General features: G+C 39.0%; 1 protein-coding gene across 4 annotated transcripts in view; it reads right to left on the reverse strand.

The window, feature by feature from the left end:
- Nucleotides 1-1,164: 1,164 nt before the first annotated feature.
- The window catches only part of znf536 (zinc finger protein 536), a 365,283-nt gene continuing 344,858 nt past the window's right edge, over nt 1,165-21,589 (reverse strand). For all 4 annotated transcript variants that reach the window (XM_041784365.1, XM_041785223.1, XM_041783656.1 and 1 more), the window contains one exon: nt 1,165-3,650. In XM_041784365.1, the coding sequence (XP_041640299.1) occupies nt 3,502-3,650 (149 nt within the window). In that variant the 3' untranslated portion in view covers nt 1,165-3,501. The remainder of the gene's footprint in view (nt 3,651-21,589) is intronic.

Here is a 21,589-nt window from a genome sequence, read left to right on the forward strand (position 1 = left end):
CCTTTTTTTTTTTTTTTTTTTTTTTTGTGATCTGGATCATTTATTTCAGCTAAACATGACAAGCCGCCTCTTTCAGCTCTCAAATGTCCCCTAATTTGGTACTATTTTACTTTGTATTTAATCAGCTACATCAGCAGTGTTTTGACCCTTGATTGATAGATGTGCATAATTTGATTTATGACAGTCTCACTTATTATTTTTTCAAAACGGCCAGTCTGGATGAAACCTGCTCACTGACTGAGCTGTTTTACATCCCTATATAAAACATGTTACATAAGCTAGTCCTTGGTGCCTGGTATGCCTTTGACAGAGAGGTGTGGAGAAAAGAGCATGACTTTATTCTGTCTATAATGGACTACAGTACATCGTAGAATCTATAATGCCTGTGGCAAACATCCTCAAGAAATAAGTACTGAAAAGTCAGCACTTTCTAGCTGAATTAAAGCAATTAACTGTTAACTTCCTACTGGTTCCTGTCACCATGTTTGTGCTTTCTGCCACTCAGTGGGTGGGATTGCAGTGACTCTGCCTACTGTGATGCCATGGGCGTGCACTCTGCAGTTATTATGCACATTTTCAATTTGAGCAATAAAACCTTTACTGGAAATGATGCATTTTTGTAAAAGAAGATATTGCAAAAAAGTTTTCACATTTGAAGGAGGAGGAGCAGGCTTTTCTCTTTAGTTCAAACATTGATTTTTTAGAACTAAAAGGCAGTGTATGTGTGCAGTGATTAAAAGTGAGCAATGTGGACAAAAGAAAACGAATGCAGAGAATAAAACTTGACGGATGAACAGAGATGTAGACGATGCGTGGTAGAAAGATGTATGATATGCACAGCACATGTCTGAAATCTCAGAGTAATTTTCTGTAATTTAAATGTCTAAATCTTCCCTGTGCATGTTGTTTCACTACACTTTCTGTATGAGCACCTGTGGGAGACAGAGTGGTGCAGACAGTAATTTAGTTATGCGTATTCAACATCCTGAACACGGTGCGTGAAGCTTTGCCATCAGATTGACTGAGAGATAATAACTTGTGTTAAAGTGATGGACTACTCTCCAAACAGTTTACCCACGTCTGCTCACACAGCGACACCTCGACTCGCTCGCGTCCCTGATTCTGTCAGAAATGAAAAAATTAAAAACAAGAAACAGGCCGTCGCTCTGTGACAATCCGTTTTTTTTTAGTTTGAATACATTTTATTTTTACTATAAGTACAGTTCAGTAGTTACAAAACGAAGCATCTGCCATGAGGGTACAGCAAAACATAAAGAGTGTTCAGCTCACAAGACAGGTTTTGTACATAATATGTGGAGTGGAATGCTCATTATAGCTGGTACAGAGAAGGAGAGAGCCCAAGCCAGACTCTCACCGTCAATCTCTCATTTTTACACCCCCGGAAACCAGAGATAGGGTCAAAAGTCAAAGCCATTGGCTGCTGCCTTTGGCGGAATTCATCTGATTGGTTTACTCAGACCCCATTTCCAGAGTTCCTCCCTTCAAACACCCTGTTATTCTTTCCCCACTTTTCATATTCCTCACTCTTATTGTTTCAATCCCCTCTTTTTCTGGCATATTGATATTGAAAGACTGGTTAATTGTAATCTACATAAATCAAATCAAAAAGGGGAAAAGTACAGGCTGTACTGCAGTAAATGTTGGAACAGGAGCGCTGCGTTTCACTCAGGCTGAAGCAGTAACAGGCCTCGGCTGCAGGTCAAAAAGGGGGGTTTGCATACAAAAAGAAAGTCAATGCCACATACAGTATAGAGGTTGATCAAACTGAGATAAAGAATATTTGAACTGTACATACCGCATTAGAATTTTTCTCTGGGTTCACAAAAAATGACGTAGAAACATTTCACAATGCCAAGGGACACACAAACACACACCTTCAGTTTAGTTAGTTAGCTAGTTTTGTACTGTATAGGTTGGATTTATAATACTATCACAGTGCAAAATACTTCTGAGAACCGAAACAAATGAAAGAAATAAGAAAGGATAAAGTCCCTCTATGCATAATGGATTCTGTATATATGGGGGCAAATATGTTTGCAGCACAGGAGACGATTGTCATTTTTTTCCTCTTTTTTTTTGATCAGTAAATGAAGAAGGCATTAATGTACAGTACATATAAAAATCCAAAATAAAATCAACCCTACGTCCTACAGTCTAGCACAGCTACATAGCTTTGTAGAAGCAATAACAGATGACTTGTATCTAAGGCTATACACAATATGTCTTTTTTCCAGTTTTTTGTTCTTTTTTTCTCATCTTAAAGTAAATACATCAAACCATTTTCAGTAGTCAGTAACACTGTGCAACAATGATCGGTGGCAGTATTTTAGAAACACCTGCGACAGTAGAGTCCTTGAGGTTGACACAAGAGATGAAGAGAGAGGGGCGGAGGGCGATAAAGAAACAAAGTGTTCCCCCTTTTTTTTGTTTTTGAGATCTTTTTTTGACTTCTTCTCTGTCATACTTTAAAAGATTGCCAACCTTTTCAATCCAAGGCCGTGTAAACTACTGTCACTTCTTTCAAATGCTTTAAAACTTCACTTTTTTAATATCTCTCTATGTACATTAAGCGCCTATGGGGGCTGCGTTTGAACAATACAGAACAAGAAAAAAGACAAAGGGAGCCATATAGCGGGGGGTGACGGCCTCAAATGGCCTGCAGGGTGAGTATTATAAGTACATCTAGGGCAGTTGAATTATCACAATCATCATTAGCACCACCATCAAGTTTTTTTCTACCTGCATTACAGGATTATTTCTGGAGACAAGCTTGAGCTGTAGATTGTCTGATGGTGCCCTGTCCTTCATAAACCACACTCAGTGTGACGGATGGTCATGGGACATAAATAGTGAGTCTATGACAGCAGATAGAAGAGCCAGAGGTGAATGTGCTTGGTCTCTTGTCAACAGTCCGGTTAAGTTTCTATACTACAGTAGATTACATTCCAGGTACAATACAATGGTGGTCCAAGGAGGAGAGAAAGTCTTTGAAAGCGTTTGATTAAGCACTACACTTCAGTCCTAATAGAAATAAAAAATAAAAAGACACACCTTTCTAGCTGGAGGAATGTATCAGAGACTGCGGTGCCAGTTACAAGAAGTGCTAATCAGACAGGTAGTTTCATCAAAAGAACAAAAAAACAAAATCATCGTATAAGAGAGAAGACAACGAAGACGAGGGGGGGCGTTCAGACCACAGGAGACAAAACAGGGAAGTTGCCGTCACTTTGTTTGCAAAAGTCATTAGGTCCATCTCTTTAAAATCCGTCCCCACAGGAAAACTGTCCCAAACTCTGCTTCATAAAGTTCTCGCCTTCTCTTCGCTCTGACGGTAGTATGTGTGTTTTTTCATCTTAAATAAAGTCTTTGTTATAGTGTATTCCTTCATTTATCCTCCATCCTCCTCCTCCTCATCATCATCACCATCTCCGCCTTCATCATCATCCTCCTCCTCATCCTGCCTCCCTCCGGTGTGGGACGTTAGTCTTTGTTTACAGCGTGGGCGTCCAGCCCCTCTGGGTCGCCTAGGTTACGGTTGTTAGGGTGGTTAAGGTCGTTGTTAAGATGGTCGAGGGTCAGCGCGGGGTCATGGGTCATTGGCTGGTCCTCCTCTCCTACCCAGAGATGCACTACGGCCAATGAGAGAACAAGAGGCAGATTAGCACCACGGACCTCAACACACATACAGACACACGTTTAGAATGGCAATGAATGGGTGAGATATTAATGAATGTTGATCCTGACTGTTAAGAATGTCATTTCATCTAAATCATAGACTAAACTACATCTAAACACTTAGAGTTAGCAGGGTTTTCTTTTGTTTCTATCTGCGATTGCTCACACCTTGCATTAGCATCCATCCTGGGTGATCTAATAAACAGACAGAACATCAGAATGGGCATTTTCTCTTTGTAAGGACTGAATGTGTCATTATTTAAACCAGGCAGGAGGCAGCTTAGTTATCCCAGTAGATGGATCGGTCCTCTGTGCTGCCGAGGATGCATGTGTGTCTATGCTAGCAAACAATGTGGATGAAGGATTCTCAGAGCACCCCCATATGTGGTTTAAACTATTAGTAGTGATAGCTGGACTCCTGTCATTTCAATTCAACCAGAAATCAGATGCAAAAATTATATAATTACATTTATTTCAATTACTCTAATTGAGAAGTTTTGCCAAGTGATCATCAACTGGCAGCCCGGGGGCCACAACAGGGCCCTCCCAGCTTCCCATCTGGCCCCCAGAGGATTTTGAAATCCAGAAAATCTGAGAAGGAAAAGTATGGATATAAAAACTCATCAGTCTTATCTTGATTAGAGCTGTTTTTTCCTCATCAATTATCCACACAAGGCTCTTTTAGAGTGCAATTTCCCTATCTAAGAATCTTCACAGAAGAGCTGTCTCCTGCATGTGTTTCTGGCCAATCACAAGACAGCATCTTTGCATCAAACTCAGTGATTGGCATCACGAGGGCTCCAGAAATATGTAGCTGAAATATCTCAATCGCCCCCTTGTGGCTGGCTGCAGTATAGGTGATAGGGACTAATCTTACTGTTAAGGCAAAAGTTCCATTAATTTTGGATGGAAGTAATGTTTTTACAAAAATATGTTAACTACACCAAATATTGATTTTATATTGATTTTAGTTTATTGAAGCCTTTTATAAAAGGTTGCAATTATTTTAATATTCAATAGTACATTGAGAGTTTATTTCAATGTCTGGCCCCCACAGCATCTGCCCTGACAAAGCCGGCCCTTGTGGAGATAGAGTTGTTGACCCCTTTAGCCTGTGGCTTATTTGACCCCACTGATTATATAAATGAATATGGGGATACAAAGTAAAAGTTTCTCAGCCTTTTTTTTTTCTTTTTAGTTGAGGGCCCAACGTAATACTTCATGATGTCATTTCTTTGATGTAATACGCTAAAAATCATAGCTAAAAATCTCAAGTTGGCAGAACATTTTTCCAATAGACATATTTCACTTGGCTTAACTTAAACCTTTACGTTCGCTTGGTATATCTTGTATGGTTAAAGAAAGTCAGTATATAATCCTAATCAGGTCCTGGTTAGAACCAGGTTAAAATTACAACTAAATCCAAGACAGTATGTGACCTGTGACGTATTGAAATTCACTCAATTTTGTTATCTGATGACCTAGTATAAACAGGAACTCAGTCTATCTTAAGAATACTTTGGGATTTGGTCATAACTAGCATTAAGGCTTACCACTTGTTACCCTATCTTCCAGGATGAATGCTAATGCAAGGTGTAATTTTGTCTAAGACAAAGGTGACATAATCATGATGTTGATGATGTTTCTGATTTTTGATTGAAAATATTCTAAAGTCAAAATCTTTGTGTCTATCGTCCTTCTAAATTATGTTGACTAAATCATAGAGTAGTTTTTGATTTCAAGGGGAATTCACATTTTATCTTGATGACACCAAAACCATTGGCATGGTTAGTAACTGTTAGGGAAAAGTTATAAATTGTTAATCTGTTAATCACAGGGCTGACTCTTATCATTGTTTCACCTAGATTTACATTCAGTGTATACATAATGTAAAGTGTAACCTACTTTAATGTAGAAATTATCACATTACATACAGCTAGGACCAGCAACAGAAAAATCTTTAGCTCATGTCACAATTTAATTTTCCAGATATCTACTACATAAATTGGTAATTTTTGTAGAGCACCAAATCATAACAAAAAAAAAAGAAAAAAAACCTCTACAACATTTTGAATCAAGGCAAGTTTGTTAAACTGATTTCTAGAAAAAAAATCTCATCACAATGACTGTAATCTACATTCAGTGGAGAAGATGATTTGAACCTGGCATTATAGGTTAAAAAAGCAAAAACAGGGCCAAATTTGCTTCAACAATATGTCAAAAAACACATATCAAACAATAGGCAAGACACTTTTACTGGTTAGGTATCTTGAATGAAACATTCTGACTAATTTAGATTGTACCGATAGTTTAGGCCAGTGGTTCTCAAATGTGTGGCAAGGCGCACTGGTGTGCCTTGAGCCAAGTCTTGGTGTGCCGTAGGAATTTGCACAACCATACATAATTAGTACAACTACACAATAACAAAAAACATAGTGGAACAGGCATAATTGGCAACAGAGTGACACTGATGAAGTCAGAGGTAGAATGAAGGAGGAGCTGGGGTGGAGGAGGGTTGTAAAAAGCAGCAGTACGGACAGGCTTTGGATATGGCAGCATAAGTACGATTTGCCAATAGCTTAACTAGAGTGCATCAGCTGACGAGGGCTTTCATTAGATCAGCTGATCTCATTTATATGGCAGCGATACTATACACTCAATTTACTGTAACATGTAAGAGGCTATTTTGTAGAGATATGGTTGTTGTTGTGCCTTAAAATTTTGCCTTGATTTTAGGTGTTCCTTGGGCAAAGAAAGATTGAAAACCCTTGGTCTAGACAGTTTAAAATGGAAGACAAACACACTGACCACTTCATTAGGCATACCTGTTCAACTGCTCATTAATGCAAATATTCAACCAGTCAATGACAGGGCAACAATTAATGCTTATAGTCATGTAGACGTGGTCAAGATGATGTGCTGCAGTTCAAACTGAGCATCAGAAATGGGAGGAAGGGTGATTTATGAGAATTTGCATTTGCCATGGTTGTAGGAAGTCTGGTGAGCCTGAGTCTGGGTATGTTTTTGGCCTGTTTTTAGCAGACAGAAATGACACCAGTGTGTTTTTCAGCCGCTGAAGCCCATCTGGTTCAAGGTTTGACACGTTGTGTATCTTCCCCAATTGTAACATGGTTATATGAGTTAGTGCTGCCTTTCCATCCGTTTGAACTAGTTTGATCTTTCATCTCTGACCTCTGCCATCAATAAGGCATTTTGGCCCACAGAAGTGTCACTCACTGGACATTTTCTCTTTTTTTCACCATTCTCTGCAAACCTAAGTGATGGGTATGCACAGAAATCTCAGTAGACACAATAATGTCAATGTTTAAGTCATATCCTCTCAATTTTCTCACATTTGCTCTCTAATCTGAGGTCACTGCAGCTCTGATGTTTTGGTCTGATTTGCATTTGAGTTATTTTGCCCATCCTGATTCAGAATACAACAACTCTAACTTTAAAGAGTTTAATAAAAAGCTGCTGTTTGCATTAGCCACATCAGCAGAGCTTTCATTAGATTGCTACACCTACTGTACACATCTTTCATTTATTTCTCCCTGGTTTTATATTTGCATTTTCTGTACACAGCAGCTTACACTGTGAGATTGTGATCGGCTGCTCACTGAAATAATAATCTCCTAAAATGATATGAGGCACTCGCACATTATGGTTATGACAACTGGAGTAGTTTCATACTTGTTACAAGCAAGTTGTTTGGCTCAATAAGTGTGATAGAGAGTGTGACAGTGGCTGAGGAGTGAAGTGAGTAATTCTAATGAAAAAAAGTTTGAAGACTCGGTGAGACACTAAGAAATGCAGAGCTGTAATTAGGTCCCACAGCAGCGGCCACTAAATAATACAACTTGTCCCCAGCCCCCCCTCCTTTTTCTACACTTTCATTCCCTCAGCAACTTCTTAGAAAATTATTTTGCAATAAAACGCCACTGAACACATTTGCATGTCATGTTCTTTTAAAGTGGCGTTATGAATCTGACAAAACCAAATTAAAACATGGGTTTATTTGTGCTGTGCTTTTGCAAAGACGGAAATGGGTATCGAAATGAAAGGAAGTGGCGCCGTAACAGAGGGAAAATAAAGAGCTAATAACATGATAAAACATCTCTTGGATTCAACTTTGAGTAATAACTCCGGAGCCGTCGGAGCGGGGCGAGATCTGGCCCTGCATCGCTGCACCCAGAGTCTACTTCACTATATGTCTCTTAACTCTTCGGTGTCATCAGGGAAAGTTTTGTCCATCGTTGCAATCATCTTGTCCAATGTTTTTTTTTTGGGGGGGGGGGGGGGTTGAATTTTTAAACTCTGATAGCTGATTTTTTTTCATGAGTTTGTAATACAACATGTTCAAATGTACTAAATGTTGAGGTCACCTAGGACCGTGGTATCATGCATTCAAACTGGGTTTTACAGGGTTAAAATCCTAAAAATAATTGATATTTTGTATTTCTGATCAGCACTGTACACAGTTAAAATATTTCAATATTTTTTAAGTTTTGATCAGGATGTTTGAAACCATAAATTCATAAAATGAAGGACTGTATGTTTGTTATATATTAGTGCTATATGTATTTTGTCATATTGCACTCTAAAAAAAATCAGACTGTAATCTAAATAACTGTGTATTAGAAAAAGCAGGGTTAACTTTTGATATTGATGGGAAAGCTAATAACTGATTATTAAAAACTTTGGGGGAAGGGTTAGGTTCCAATAAAGTTTATACTTCTTTACACTCCTTTTTGAATGTGTAACCCAAATTGTTAGAATGTATGTTTTTTTTTCATGTATGAATAATGTTTTTTTGTTTGTTTGTTTGTTTTGTTTTGTTTTTTGATAATGGTCTAAATGTTTAGAAAATGTAATATTATACTCTGCACAAAAAAGACTGTGATTCACAGAAAAATAAAATCCAACCCCATATCACGCAATCTATAGAAAATAGCTTATTTTTTGTCTTTCTTCCTAAAACAGCAGCCATTATGTGATAAAACTGGCAAAATAAAATTCTGAAAAAAAAAAATATTTTTTTGCACTTTTGACCAGGACTAAGACTGATTAAAATAATCACCCCCCCCTAAAAAGGGTTGATATTATTATTATTATTATTATTATTATTATTATTATTATTATTATTATAATTCTGAAATTTTTATAGTAGTTTTTGGAAGTGGCCATTTTTGTCCATGATGTCCTAAAGTTGTAGTAAATGTTGAATTGTACGCGGCACAAAAGTGAACATGCGTTAAGACCAATTTTGTTGCTTATCTTTAATGTATCTGTAAAGACTGTGATTAAATAAAAAAAAAAAGAAGAAAAAGAAAAAAGCAGTTCATCAGGCAGGGTCAAGAAAATCTGTCTTTTGTTATCTTTTTCCATAGAAACAACACTGATATCCAGAATCAGAATCAGCTTTCTAAGCAATGTATGCTAACCAAACAAGGAATTTGGCTCCAGTTAGCTTTGCTCTGAATTTACATGGATAGAATATTCAGTATTAAAAATAAATAAAATGAAAAATTAATAAATAAATAAAAATCCTTCATTAGATATTTTCAAAAAAGTCTGTGTGCACTGATGGCACGACTGCAAGATGTTAAAACAGTGCCAGAATGCTGAATAGACAGGATCAAAAGTATCAAATATGCAAGGATGTGGGCAAATTTACATGAGGGAGAAGAGCTAATTTAGATCATTTGCATTAACTAGTGCAAATATGAATATGAGGTGAGGCATTTTACCACAATGAGCTTTCTTACAGTATTACAGTCTATTCTATAAGCAAACCAGCATCTGAAGGGTTACAATCCTAGAAGAGATCAAATATTTGGTATTTTTTCTGGATGTGGTCATTTTTGTCCTTAATGGCCTTATGAAGTAAAATGACACCTGCAGGTTAAGATCTTCAGATTTTAATGCTCCATGTTTCTCCTTTTAGATGCTTCCTGTTGTTCTTGAAGATGATTGCATTTCTGCCAACTCAACTCTAATGCTATTTGTAGAAGCATTATTTAAAAACCTGATGTGCATTAGATTGCATCCTCATGCTGCTGTGCAGTGTTAAATCATACACAGACAATAAGCCTATAGTTGCAGCTACACTGTCCCCTTGCAAGATGTTTTTTGATCCAATTTGCAGTCCAGCTCACACTGTAATCCCACTCTGATAAATGTTAAGGTTTCAATGCACACTTTCACCACAAGATGGCAAGCTAAGACAGTAAATAAGCCAGTGACGCCTATAATAAGACAGTACCTCTGCATACATTAACATCTGTTATTTCCCTTCTGGTGGAGGCTCTCTTTCAACATTTCTGAAACAAAAGTGATGTCTTTATGAGCATTTAATTTGCCTAAACGCTCTCACAGAAAACATAAAAGAAAGCACCATTTATCATCAAGCATTTGTTTCATTTCTTAAGACGTACCATGACAATCTTTGATGTGGGAACAGAAAACTACATCACTCAAATAAACCTAAAGTTTCCTCGTTTTGAAGCTTCAAAAAGTGTCTGGTTTCTCCCTGAGGGCACTCTCTGCGTTTGACTTCCCTGTAAAGAAACTTCCTGTAACGAGCTCCAGATTAGGCTCCATATTTGATTTTCACTGTTCATTAACTAAGCCACCTGGAATGTTATTATTTAAGCACGCTGCTCCTTCTCCCCAAACAACTGCCGCTGCGAAGGGGGAAAAATTTCCTGGCCAACTTTATAGATTTAGCATAACTTCCCCTCACAGTTTTTAATTTCCCATTCGGGCAGGCGGCAGATGCACCTCAACCTGCCTGGCATTCATTTATCACATGAATGCAAGTGTTATCTGTTTGTTTCTGCAAAGATTGTGCCCTTCCTAGAGGTTGAACCTTTAAAATGGCACCATCATAGGAGATTGATATCATTATAAAGTGCATTAATATAAATATTCCAACTGTTATTGACTTAAACTATGATAAAATACCACCAATAAGGTTTAAAATACACCACCAGAGCTCTAGGAGACAATGTAAAAGAGCAAGTACGCCCTCTTGTGGTCAGATGAGAGATAACAGATGGAGACAGGGGTGGTTATTGGAGAGGAGAGGGCCCGGGAAAGGAAAACATATGGTGTGAGGACACACAGCTCCAGGATCCATCCACTGTTAATACATGTGTCATGCTTAACAGAATGGATAAATGGGAAGGAGGATGGAACAATGGCATAACACTGCACTGTGAGCATGTGTCGGAGCCCGCCTTGGGATACAGTGGACTGTGTGTGTGTGCGTGGATAAGTGTGAGTGTGTGTGGTCTCAGAGGCATCACCTCACATTAATAGCAGTCTGTGAAAACATCACACAACAGGCACTCACCAAGAAGAAGCTGGCATTTTGCAGCACAACACCCTGCCATTCTGCAGACTGGTAGTGTGGCACATTTGTGCAGCATTTCTTCATGTTAACACAAATGGCTGTGAAACACTGGTGCCTCTGTTTCAGCGGATAATCACTGTGCTCTTCTTTAATTTCTGATGCCAATTAGGGAGTGAATAACTCTGATTTTTAAAGTCAGACAGGTATTCAAAGGAGTGGACCTGCTCTATGTTGGCATTTTGTGCTCAAAGTTTGATCCCCAAGCTTTCTGTCTCCATGATAGTCTCATGTAGTAGATATGTTTTTGTTGCTGGTGCTCATGGCATTAAGTGTTTCTATTACTCTGCATTATTCACTGAAAACACTTTAGCAGTTATTAAATATAGAAGAGAAATCCCAGAGAACTCCCCAAAGCAGGTTTCTTGATTTTCCTGAGGACATCTCTTAAAAAACAGACTGTTTTATTTTTCTTGTTAGTGCTTGTACTTCCATCTTCTTTCTAGTCACTTACTGTCTTCACTGCATGAAGAATTTCAGAGACAGACACATTTATAAAGCTGAACCTGTCTGCAGTTTTGCAGTTCATTAATGCCCTATGGTTTATAAGGTTATGAACGGAGCTTTCTAGCTTTACTCTTGTGGATTTTGTCCATTTGTCTGCATGCTCTAGATGCTAAAAGATACAGACCAAACTTTGCAATTGTGGGTGTTAGTTCTATCAGTGTAGCTGTCCAAGCTGGACCAGAAAAAAAAAAAAAATAAATAAATAAATAAAGAAGAAGAAAATTTTGAGGTAAGATTGTGCAAGTTGGTTTAGAGCGTCAACCAGTGCATACACTGTTAGCTTGCCAGAGCACAGGGACAGAAAACTGCAGCAGAAGAGCTGGGCAGAGATCAGACAGGAACTAAGGGTCACTTGCATGGCACTGAAGAAAAGGTTGAGGCCTGTGAGGCCCTCTAATATTGGATGGTATTTTGAATATCCACCCCAACATAACACACACCAGTACTCCATGACTGCACTGTTTAGAACTTACATTTTCATAAGAAAAGGGAGTATGAATGAGCCTTTAATCAGCTCTTAATCAGGAGTTTGAACTCAGCCTACAACCTCCTCAACAAACTAGGCCATACTGTACCCCTGTAGACCCTGTTCCATCCTTCTTGTATTTTTCAAAGACATGGTTGCATGATATATAACTCGATCATAATTGCTTAGTTTAGGCAGGATTTCAATCTCTCCTGTCCAGATCATATCTCCTTAATTTTCATCAATAATATAACACAGTAGCATAATGTGATCAATTTAATATGACGTAAAAGACAAAATGGTATTACAAGTTCAGCATAATGAAACATCCCTTACTTAACAAAAAAATAAGAGACATTTTCTGATGTTTCTTAAGAATACTTAAGCATACAATAGACTTTGGGAAAAAAGTACATTTTTAGGTTCAAGAAAGAGGCTGACTGATGTGAGGAGGTGTGGAGGACAGGGTTTTTAATCTGAGACAATAAGGTTATGTTAGCAGCTGGAGAAATCAAATTACATTTTGATATCTGAGTGTTTACTTTAAACTTAAATTAAGATAGTTTAGCCAGTCCTCTGCATTAAAACAGAACTCTTAAAGGTCTGGTTTCTGTGAGGAGGGGGGAATAATCTGGCCTAGGTGGTTATAAACTGGACTAGCCTGAATGACATGCAGAAAAGGAGCCACAGGCAGGACTTGAAGAGTCAACATACATGGGCTGAGCCCTGTCTTATCTCTTTTCTTTGCCCTAACTTTTCTTATGGTTTATCTTTACTTGTTTGTCACTTCTTACATCTTTAGGTCGTCCTGGTCTCCTTTTATATCGCTGGGTTGTTGCCTGAGCTCTCCCAATATGCTTCTTTATTTCTGTCTGGGTTATTCATGCTGGTTTACTGTGTTTGTATGAATTCTTTTGGGTAAAAATCATATTTATTTGTTGTCTTTGGTTATTTTATGTCTTGTTTGCTCTGCATGTCAGTCAAAAAATGATGGACTAAGATGAGATAAATCCGTCATTTGCAACATGCCAGCCCAATTTTCCAGAGCCAGCCTATCATTACACCAATGTAAAGTTTTAATAGCTTTTCTATGTCTAAAGCAGCACATTACTAAAAGGTTTCACTTGGATTCACTTTGAAATTATGAAAGAACGTTTCTGGATTGCAATTTTAGATTACGAAAAAAATAAAGGTGTAGTGTGTAATGATGGAAATATCAGCAATGTCTAACAGTCAGTTCTAGGCTGTGATGCTCATTTCTCTGGTGGAAACTGTAGCGACCAGTGGAATTAAAAAATGTGGCATTGGAAGCAAGCAAAATGCAGCGTCTGTGGAGCAGACCCTCCCTATGTTTAAAGGCTTTATTCTGAGATAATTTAAAAAACTCACAATTTTCTGTTTTCAGGTGATGAAACACTAGTTTAGACAGACCTACTTATAAATATTATGTTTCATTTTTTACCAGGTTTGGTCCATTAAATGCTACAAGGCTAAATATAACACACTGACCCTTTAAGTAGATTATGTAATTAGTTAAAGTAAGGGATGCAGATGGCCTAGTGGTTAAGGTGCACCCCATGCACATGAGCAGTCAGGTTCAAGTCTTGCATGTGGCTCCTTCCCTGCATGTCTCTCCCCCACTCTCTCTCTTGTTCCTGTGTCTGACTATCTCCTGTCCTCTATGAATTAATGCATGAAATACCCCAAAATATATCTTTGGAAACAGAAAAACAATCGCGTTTTCAGTTCAAGCTTATCTATTATAGGGCTTTTACTTTGAAAAGTAATAATCTGGAACCCATTTGGACAACATTCAGTCTTAGGTTATGGAAAATCCGACCCTTTTCTGTCTCTGTCTTCAAGTTATTCTCATTTTTGTAAAGGAAAGTGACACCATTTTAAAGCTTTTGCCCATGTTTTCAGCCAAAAAAAACCCAAACCACATTGTGTTTAACACCAGAATAAAGCAACAGTTGATCTTTCATTTTTCAGTTTCCATTTCACAAACAAATGTCACCGGACCAAAAGCCTTTTTTAAATATTTAATGACTCTTTTGAATCATTGGGGTGATGAGCCATTCTAAATGCCCATAGCTGGGTGGGTTCACTGGTATTTTCTAAAATTCCAGTCTGTCACTGAAGTCAAAACCTCTGCTTTTAGAATAGTTGTACAAATGAAAGTGCCCCCTTCATGAGTTTTTGTTATATCAAAGTAAAAAAAGAGAGAGTGTCCCTTTAAGTCCCGATGGTGACACTGGATGAACTGTCCCGTCCCCTCTGTGTGCCACTGAAGGTGTCTGTGGCTCTTTGTTGCCTCTCTCAGACATCCGGGCCTTCCACTAGCAGAAAGTGTTGTTCTTGGCACAGCCCCGTCTCATTGTACGGCCCAGTATTTATAAATATGTAAATATGAGCAGCACCAGGCATAACATGGCCCGCTTGTATACACCGAGGAGGAGCGGCAAGGAAGTGAGCACGCTCCCCCCTCAAGCAGCCCTCTAAAATCGTATTTTTAGATGGTTTTAATGAATACAGGATGTTTATAGTTACCATTCCCTGTGATTCGCACAAAAGACTAGAAAAATCCACATCCACCCTACCACCCCTCCTCTGCACCCTTCCCACACTCCCCCTCCCCGCGATCCCTCAAAGCACTACTAAAGAAGAAGAAGGGGTGAAGAAAAAAAAAAAAAAGCAAATTTGTGGTGAAACGCAGCAGGATTGTTGTGCTTTCGACTCAGATCCTTATTAGACAAACATAGTGTGGTGTTAAGGTGCAACAAAGAGTGACGGAAACTCCTGTGTGCTGGAGGAGGAGGGGGGGAGTAGCGTTCGAGAGAGAAAAGATGAGATGTGCAGGTTCTTCACTAAGCAACATCAAGGCGGAACGCAATTTGTGTGTTATTTCTGTTTTTAAAGTTGCAAAAATAATACAAAAGCAGAATGAATATGTGCGAGAAGTGGGTAAAAAAGGTTAGCTGTTCTCTGTTGTCTGTGATAATGTGTTTTTTGTGTGCGATGACTCCATGTCAACTTGTTTTCTTTTTATAAACTCAGTTTTGTTTTGCTGCAAACTCTCAGGTCTAGTCTGAGGTGATGCGTGTGACAGGATGGGAAGATTCAGAGGAGAAGAAAAAAGAAAAAAATAAGAATGATTGCAGTTGGGGAAACACAATGAAGTGAATTTTTGTGGCCTCTTTCTATCTTTCGCTCTCTGACTCCAAAACTATTTCTGAGGCTAAAAGATTGCCGGCTTGATAATACCTCCGCTGAGCAATTTAAGCCCAAACACTCTGATGCTACAATCTGTCTTCTCTGCCTGATAGCGCTTTTCTCCCCTCTCCTCTCCAAATTACTTTCTTTCATATCTAATTATATTTGCTAATGATCTTATAAGAGAATAATGGAATGTGCTTGATCTATTACCTTTTTTTCAATACATAAATACAATGCGGGGGGAAATGACTATTGGAGACAGGAGGAAATGTTTTTTTTAATGTTTTTGATGAGAGGGAAAATGAAGCTGGGAGCTGCAGGGTCATTAATGGGCGATGAACACAGAGGTCATCTCTCACATTCGCTTTGACATTTCTCTCATCTGACGTGCTGAAACAATCACAACCTCATCCACATCCTCCATTGTGCCCCCTTTGCTTAGCACTTTCTCGCTAATCTTCCAGATATCCACCTCGAGTCTCTTTGATCTTTTAATGGAAACATCGAACTTTGTTAGGGCCAGATTCATGCTCACTTGTTTATGTTCTGCTTTTATATTTTTAGCCTCGAACTTGGCTTGAATCTTAACGTGAGGCCATGATCAAGGAAACAAGGGAATATCACCGGATATTGCCTTAGTGCTTGCTTTCTGAGTGACTGAGCACTATCAAACAATGTTATCAAGCCGCATAATGGGATGTGTAGGATATGACATTTGTAAAGCCGAGTATGTGTCAGACAGACTTGGCCTGTTTCAGTAGCATGTATAAATCCAAAAACAGTCCAAATGCGGCCCTGGACTGGTCAGCAGTCAATCACAGGGCTGATATATAGAGACCAGGCAGCTCACACTCACACCTAGGGGCAATTTAGAGTCACCAATTAACCTAACAAGCATGTCTTTGGACTGTGGGAGGAAGCCAGTGTGTGTGGAGAGATTGCACACATGGGGTCAACATGCAAACTCTGCACAAAAAGGCCCAATCTGAGCAGGAGTTGAACAAGGAACCTGTTAAATTTGAGGCTCCCATTCCCATTTTCCTGTAATTAGGTTGGACTAAAGGCAGTGAACTAGGTGGTAAGGTGACAGTAAAGTCATCATATTTAAACGCAGCCATGCAGTAGGCTCCATTCTTCCAGAATTAAATCACTGGCATTTGTAACAATTTGCAAAAGGGTTTCAATTTTTGGTTATTTTTAAGTACTCAAATGTGTTGAGGCTCATAGGCTGTACGTGTGAAATGCAAGTGGGTATTAGTGGACATTCTGGATGTACCCTCTGATCATTTCATCCTTATTTTTCCCTTGAAACTTGCAGGTATGGACCAAACGTCACCATACCACCACAAATAATGGGGGCAGTGTTCAGCTATGTAGCCAGCAGTTCCAGCCAAAGCAGTGAAACACAACAAGGAAGAATCACTTGAAAAAAGGCAAAACTTTTCTTAAACTTTCTGTGGAAATATCACCAAAATAATATGTAAGTTGTTAAAAATTGCAAACATATATGATGCTGGCTCACTGGGGCACAAAGGCTGATAACATCAGAGCAGCATTGGTGGAGCATGGATGGAGCAGCAGCAAAGATTCATGGAGGTCAGCAACCAGAACTCTTTTTTTTAATGTCCCAACTGATGCAGCAACGTGCCAAACTTTCTGCTCCCATACCTGAACTGGCCAATGTAAGAGATGTGCACAAGTATGTGGGCAGTAATGGTTGTGTTAAAATGCATGGATCTATTTTCATGCATAAAGGGAGAATAAATGAGTGTTGTATTGTTTCATGGCATTAATCTTGTAACATAGTAGGATGCTTTTAAAAGAAACACTATCAAATGCACCTCATGATGTGATGCAGTAATGCAAAAGCAAATAAATGTAACTAATTACTTTTAGCAGTAAGTATGAAATGTCATGCATTACTTAAAAAAAATATTGTATGCATTAGTTAAAAAAAAAAAGAAAGTCCACCAACACCAACACTGCCCATGACCAGCAACTTCACCTTCTGATTGATGAGAACGCATCAGAGCTTTGAAAGCTGACTGGACTGGTCTACTCTCTGTTCAGTAAAACTGAAATAGCCTTGCTCTACATTGAATTTTAGTGCATTTTCATACCAGACTGGCTTGGGTTTAGGGTCTGTTCTGCATTTCATTTGTGCTGATGTACAAGCTGTCTGAATGCTGGTGCAGACCAAACAACCACACAAAGACCACTTGAAAAGGTGCAGCTGGACTGCTGCAGTTTATTTGGAGTACAAATATGAATGGACTTCAATGGGATCAAACTGTAGAAGCATTGTGCTTTTTTCATTAAACAAGCTGCCATTAACAGTCAAACCTTTTGAAGACCACTGGCAGATCTGGCAGATCTTTGAAAGCATTTTCAGTGGTCACGGTTCAGGAGGATTAACATCTGCCTTTTCCTGAAATGTCTTGATAAGTGACCTGACATCAATACACACAGTTTCACATACAACATCTATTGCATGGTATATATTTCACATCCATCAGGGCAACAGCCCATAGACGGTGTCTGAGAAGTGCAGAACCTTTCAGATTTACATTGGAGGGTGACTGGGTGAACATCATTTCTGTTAAATGCATTACTGCTGAACAAGAGTAACAAAACATATGATGCAATAGGCACGCCCAACCCTTGGGAATAAACGACATAACAAAAGCTCAACAGGCAGCCGTTATCATCGTTCACTATCAGTGGAGCCAGCTGGGAGAACAGCAAAGACAACTTTTCCACCAAGAAAAGCCTTCAGTGGGGTTCTTTATTCTTCTTATAGTCATCTGAGCTACATCTGAGCTACATCTGCTTCAGCCACCATTGTTTACCAGCTTGCAGTAAAACTAAACCCCACCCATAGCTATACCATCCTCTTCTCCTCAAGTGACTCTGATTGGTCTGGTCGTTCTCTAGCAGGGAAAAAGCTTATCAGCTTAAAATTTGGCAAGATGGATCCCCCTAATGGCAGACTTTGAATCTGGCAAAACTATTGGCTTTGCAGAGTCACATTCAGACTGTACTGTCAGCTATTGTGAAAATGCAAGCATTAGTTGTCAGACTCAGCTGGGCAGGTATTAACTTCTGGAATTTTTCCAGTAAAAAAATCTGGCCATTTAGAGAGAAATTTCCTGGTGCATCACACCTTTATGTCCACTTTTACATGCCCTTGTGTGAACATGGAACAAATTTAATGTAATCAGGAAACAATATAACAAACTGGTTCATGATTCCAAATAAATCCAGAGAGAGAAGAAACAAAAGGTTCAAAAACAACCTTAATTTTGACTTTGTCTGCATTTATTTCAGTGCAGGTTTTCATACAATCACAGCAGTAAAAACTTCTAATTATCATTCCCTGCTCAAATGATGCTTTCTGGGCTTCAACTTACATTTGCACAATCCATTGGCCTTTAAACTGAATAGCTCTTCTCTCTTTCTGTTGCCAAACCCCTGTCCCATCCTGTCCCTCCCTCACTCCCTTCCTCTTAAGCCTCTTCTCCATCCTCCATTCTTCCCTCCTTTCTCTCCCCCTCTGTTCATTTTTTTTCTTTTCTCTCTCCACAGGCCCTGGGACAAGCCAAGCCATGACAGGCACTCTAAACCCCCTGCATTAATGGAAGGAAATGGCATTCGATCCCTGTTTGATCTCCTAATCATTTCTGCTGAAATGATAATTAGTGCCCTTCCAATCCTCCCACAGAGGAGGGGGAAAGGGGTGGGTTGAAGGGGGGGAGCGGGTAAATACATAAATAGAAAAAAAATCCTCTTGCTTTTTTAGACCCCAAATGACATCTTTGTCACCAAGTCGGGCATGTTCATAACCAACAAGTGCTTTCCTCCATTGCAAATCTCCCGTCCTTCACACACAGAGAGCGAGCGAGCGAGAGGGAAAGAGAGAGGGGGATCGACACTCAGACACACGGAGACACAGAGCCTGGCCTCTGCTGTCTGTGATTCTTTTCAGCTGACATAATCCTGATTGATTCGTTCAGCAGATAAAAACTGGGTCCACTTCTGCCCTTTTTACTGGGAGGGCTGGAACATAATACGGCCTTTTATTCAGCAACAATGTAACATAATGGCGTTGGAATGTGCAGGGGAAAAAAGGCCACATCTTAAATGCTTGTGACACACTGTGCTTTGAAAGAGCCTGTAGTCTAATGTAAGAGAGAGAGGGAGAGCGAGGGAGAGAAATCATGAAACTGCCAGATTACCCATGAGCCCTGCTTCTATCACGGTCAGATGAAGGCTGTTATTTTGGAGAACTTGTTGTTTCTTTCATTTTCTGTTTTTCTGAGTGTTTATTCACAACTCTGTGAGTATCTGTCATCCACGCTGCCTTCATGTTCTCACGAGGAAGTCGAGGATTTAAGCTCTCAAGTTTCCTCACCATCACTGCCATCCATCTTCTTCTGAAAAGGAAGTTTTTGTTTGAGGGCAGAAATAGGTGAGGTCATCCCTCTGTCTAACCACAGATTGCAGCAACAATCCCCCTTTTTTCTTACTTTTTTCTTCCCTGTCGGACGGATTAGCGCTTAAGTAACATCCGTCCTTCATTCTCAGAGACACAGACACAGGTTAAAGGCCACATCAGTGGATGTTTGCTGCACAGTCCGAGTCTGTGTGCGTCTGCTTTAAAGCACTGCACTGGAATCTAAAAGTGGACTGTAACAAATTAGGTTTGTCTTTTCTATAGGGGCTTTTAAGCTTTCAAAAACCCGTCTGAGCAGCGTTTATGGCCACAGCTACCACTTTACCCTCACTTTACAGAGTTTCTTTAAAGTGATTATCTGATATTAAATGTGTTTCAACTTACAGTTCACTGCTTCTGTGGGTTTTTTACAGTTCGTATTTCTAAGCTGTCTTAAATTCCTATTTTGATGACAGAGTATGCCAAAATACATTTATTTCTTAGCATCAAGGCTGCCCATGGGGGGGGTAAAGGGAGAGATTTCTGGGGCCAGGCCAAACTGGGGGACCCACAGAGGTCTCAAAATCATGGTCCATTGTAAAGTTAATCTGTGATAACTATATATATTTTTTAATCTGAATAATAACCACTCTTATCAAAGCAACCAAAATTAAATGTTTGATTATTTCCGACGTAGTAAAATGTAACTTAAATAACAAAATATAAGCAAAAAATTCCAATGTCAGACTTCAGAGCCAAGCCATGATGTGCACAGATGCCAGAAAATAAAGGAGAGGAAACTGAGACAACTTTAAGGGAGAAATTATGGCAAAAATGTGAGAAATAGGTCAAGAAGGTGGTGAAAAGGGGTTAAAAAGTAGGGAAAATATTTTAAAAAGTGGCAAAACCAACAAAGGTTAAATGAGCCAAAATGGTTAAAATTCTAAACCTGGGAATATGTGGCAAAATGAGATTAAAGGAGGAAAAATGGGCAGGAAAAAAGTGCTGAAAATGGGTGAAAAAGACAGAATAAGTTGTTAAAATGGTAGATATGGGCAGTAAAAGCAGTCAGACAAGGTTTAAACTGTTAAACTGGGTTTAAAGAAGCAAAAGGAAATGGTAAACGTGTGAAAAATGAATCAAAAGAGGAAAAAAAGTTTGGCAAAATTGTCCAAAAAGTGGCAAAATTGGCTAGAAAAAGTGGTAAAAAGGCGTTAGACAACTGTCAGAGAGGATGCAAGCATCCCTACTGATCCAATATCAATTTATTATTACTGGGTCAGGCCCATTCCCTGAGTTTTTCGGGGGCCCAGCAAATCCTGTGGGCAGGTCTACTCAGCATACAACTATTTCTGTATCTATGAACAAAGTTAGACTTTAAAGAGTGGAGGAAATTAAAGGACATGATGATGATGATGACTAGGGGGTAAATAACAAAAGACACGGGATGAGTTGTTTCTGAAATATGTTGATACTGAAAATTAAATCTATCTTAATCATAAATATGCTACATTTACTTTTAAAATATGTTACAATAGCTACCCACTCTTAAATGCACAGTAAGTAAAATCCACCTCCAAAACAAGAAGAAAAGGTGATAAGTGTGGACCTGCTGCTGGGCTCAGCCCATCTCTGCTGCTTGGCTTCCTGTGTTGAATTATTGACTGTTCAACAAAAGGTTTACTCTATAACATGTATCTAATAAACAAAAACATATTTTCATGGATAAATTTCACATAATGGGAGAGAAAATCCATTAAAAGTGCCCTTCCTGGTTCATGCTGCAACCAACCCTGGAATGCTTTGCAGGTTGCTCACAACACAAATCAGAAAGGCCACTTTTAACAGCTTTTCTCTC

This window comes from Cheilinus undulatus, linkage group 1 (genome assembly GCF_018320785.1).
Source record: "Cheilinus undulatus linkage group 1, ASM1832078v1, whole genome shotgun sequence".
Lineage (NCBI taxonomy): Eukaryota > Metazoa > Chordata > Actinopteri > Labriformes > Labridae > Cheilinus > Cheilinus undulatus.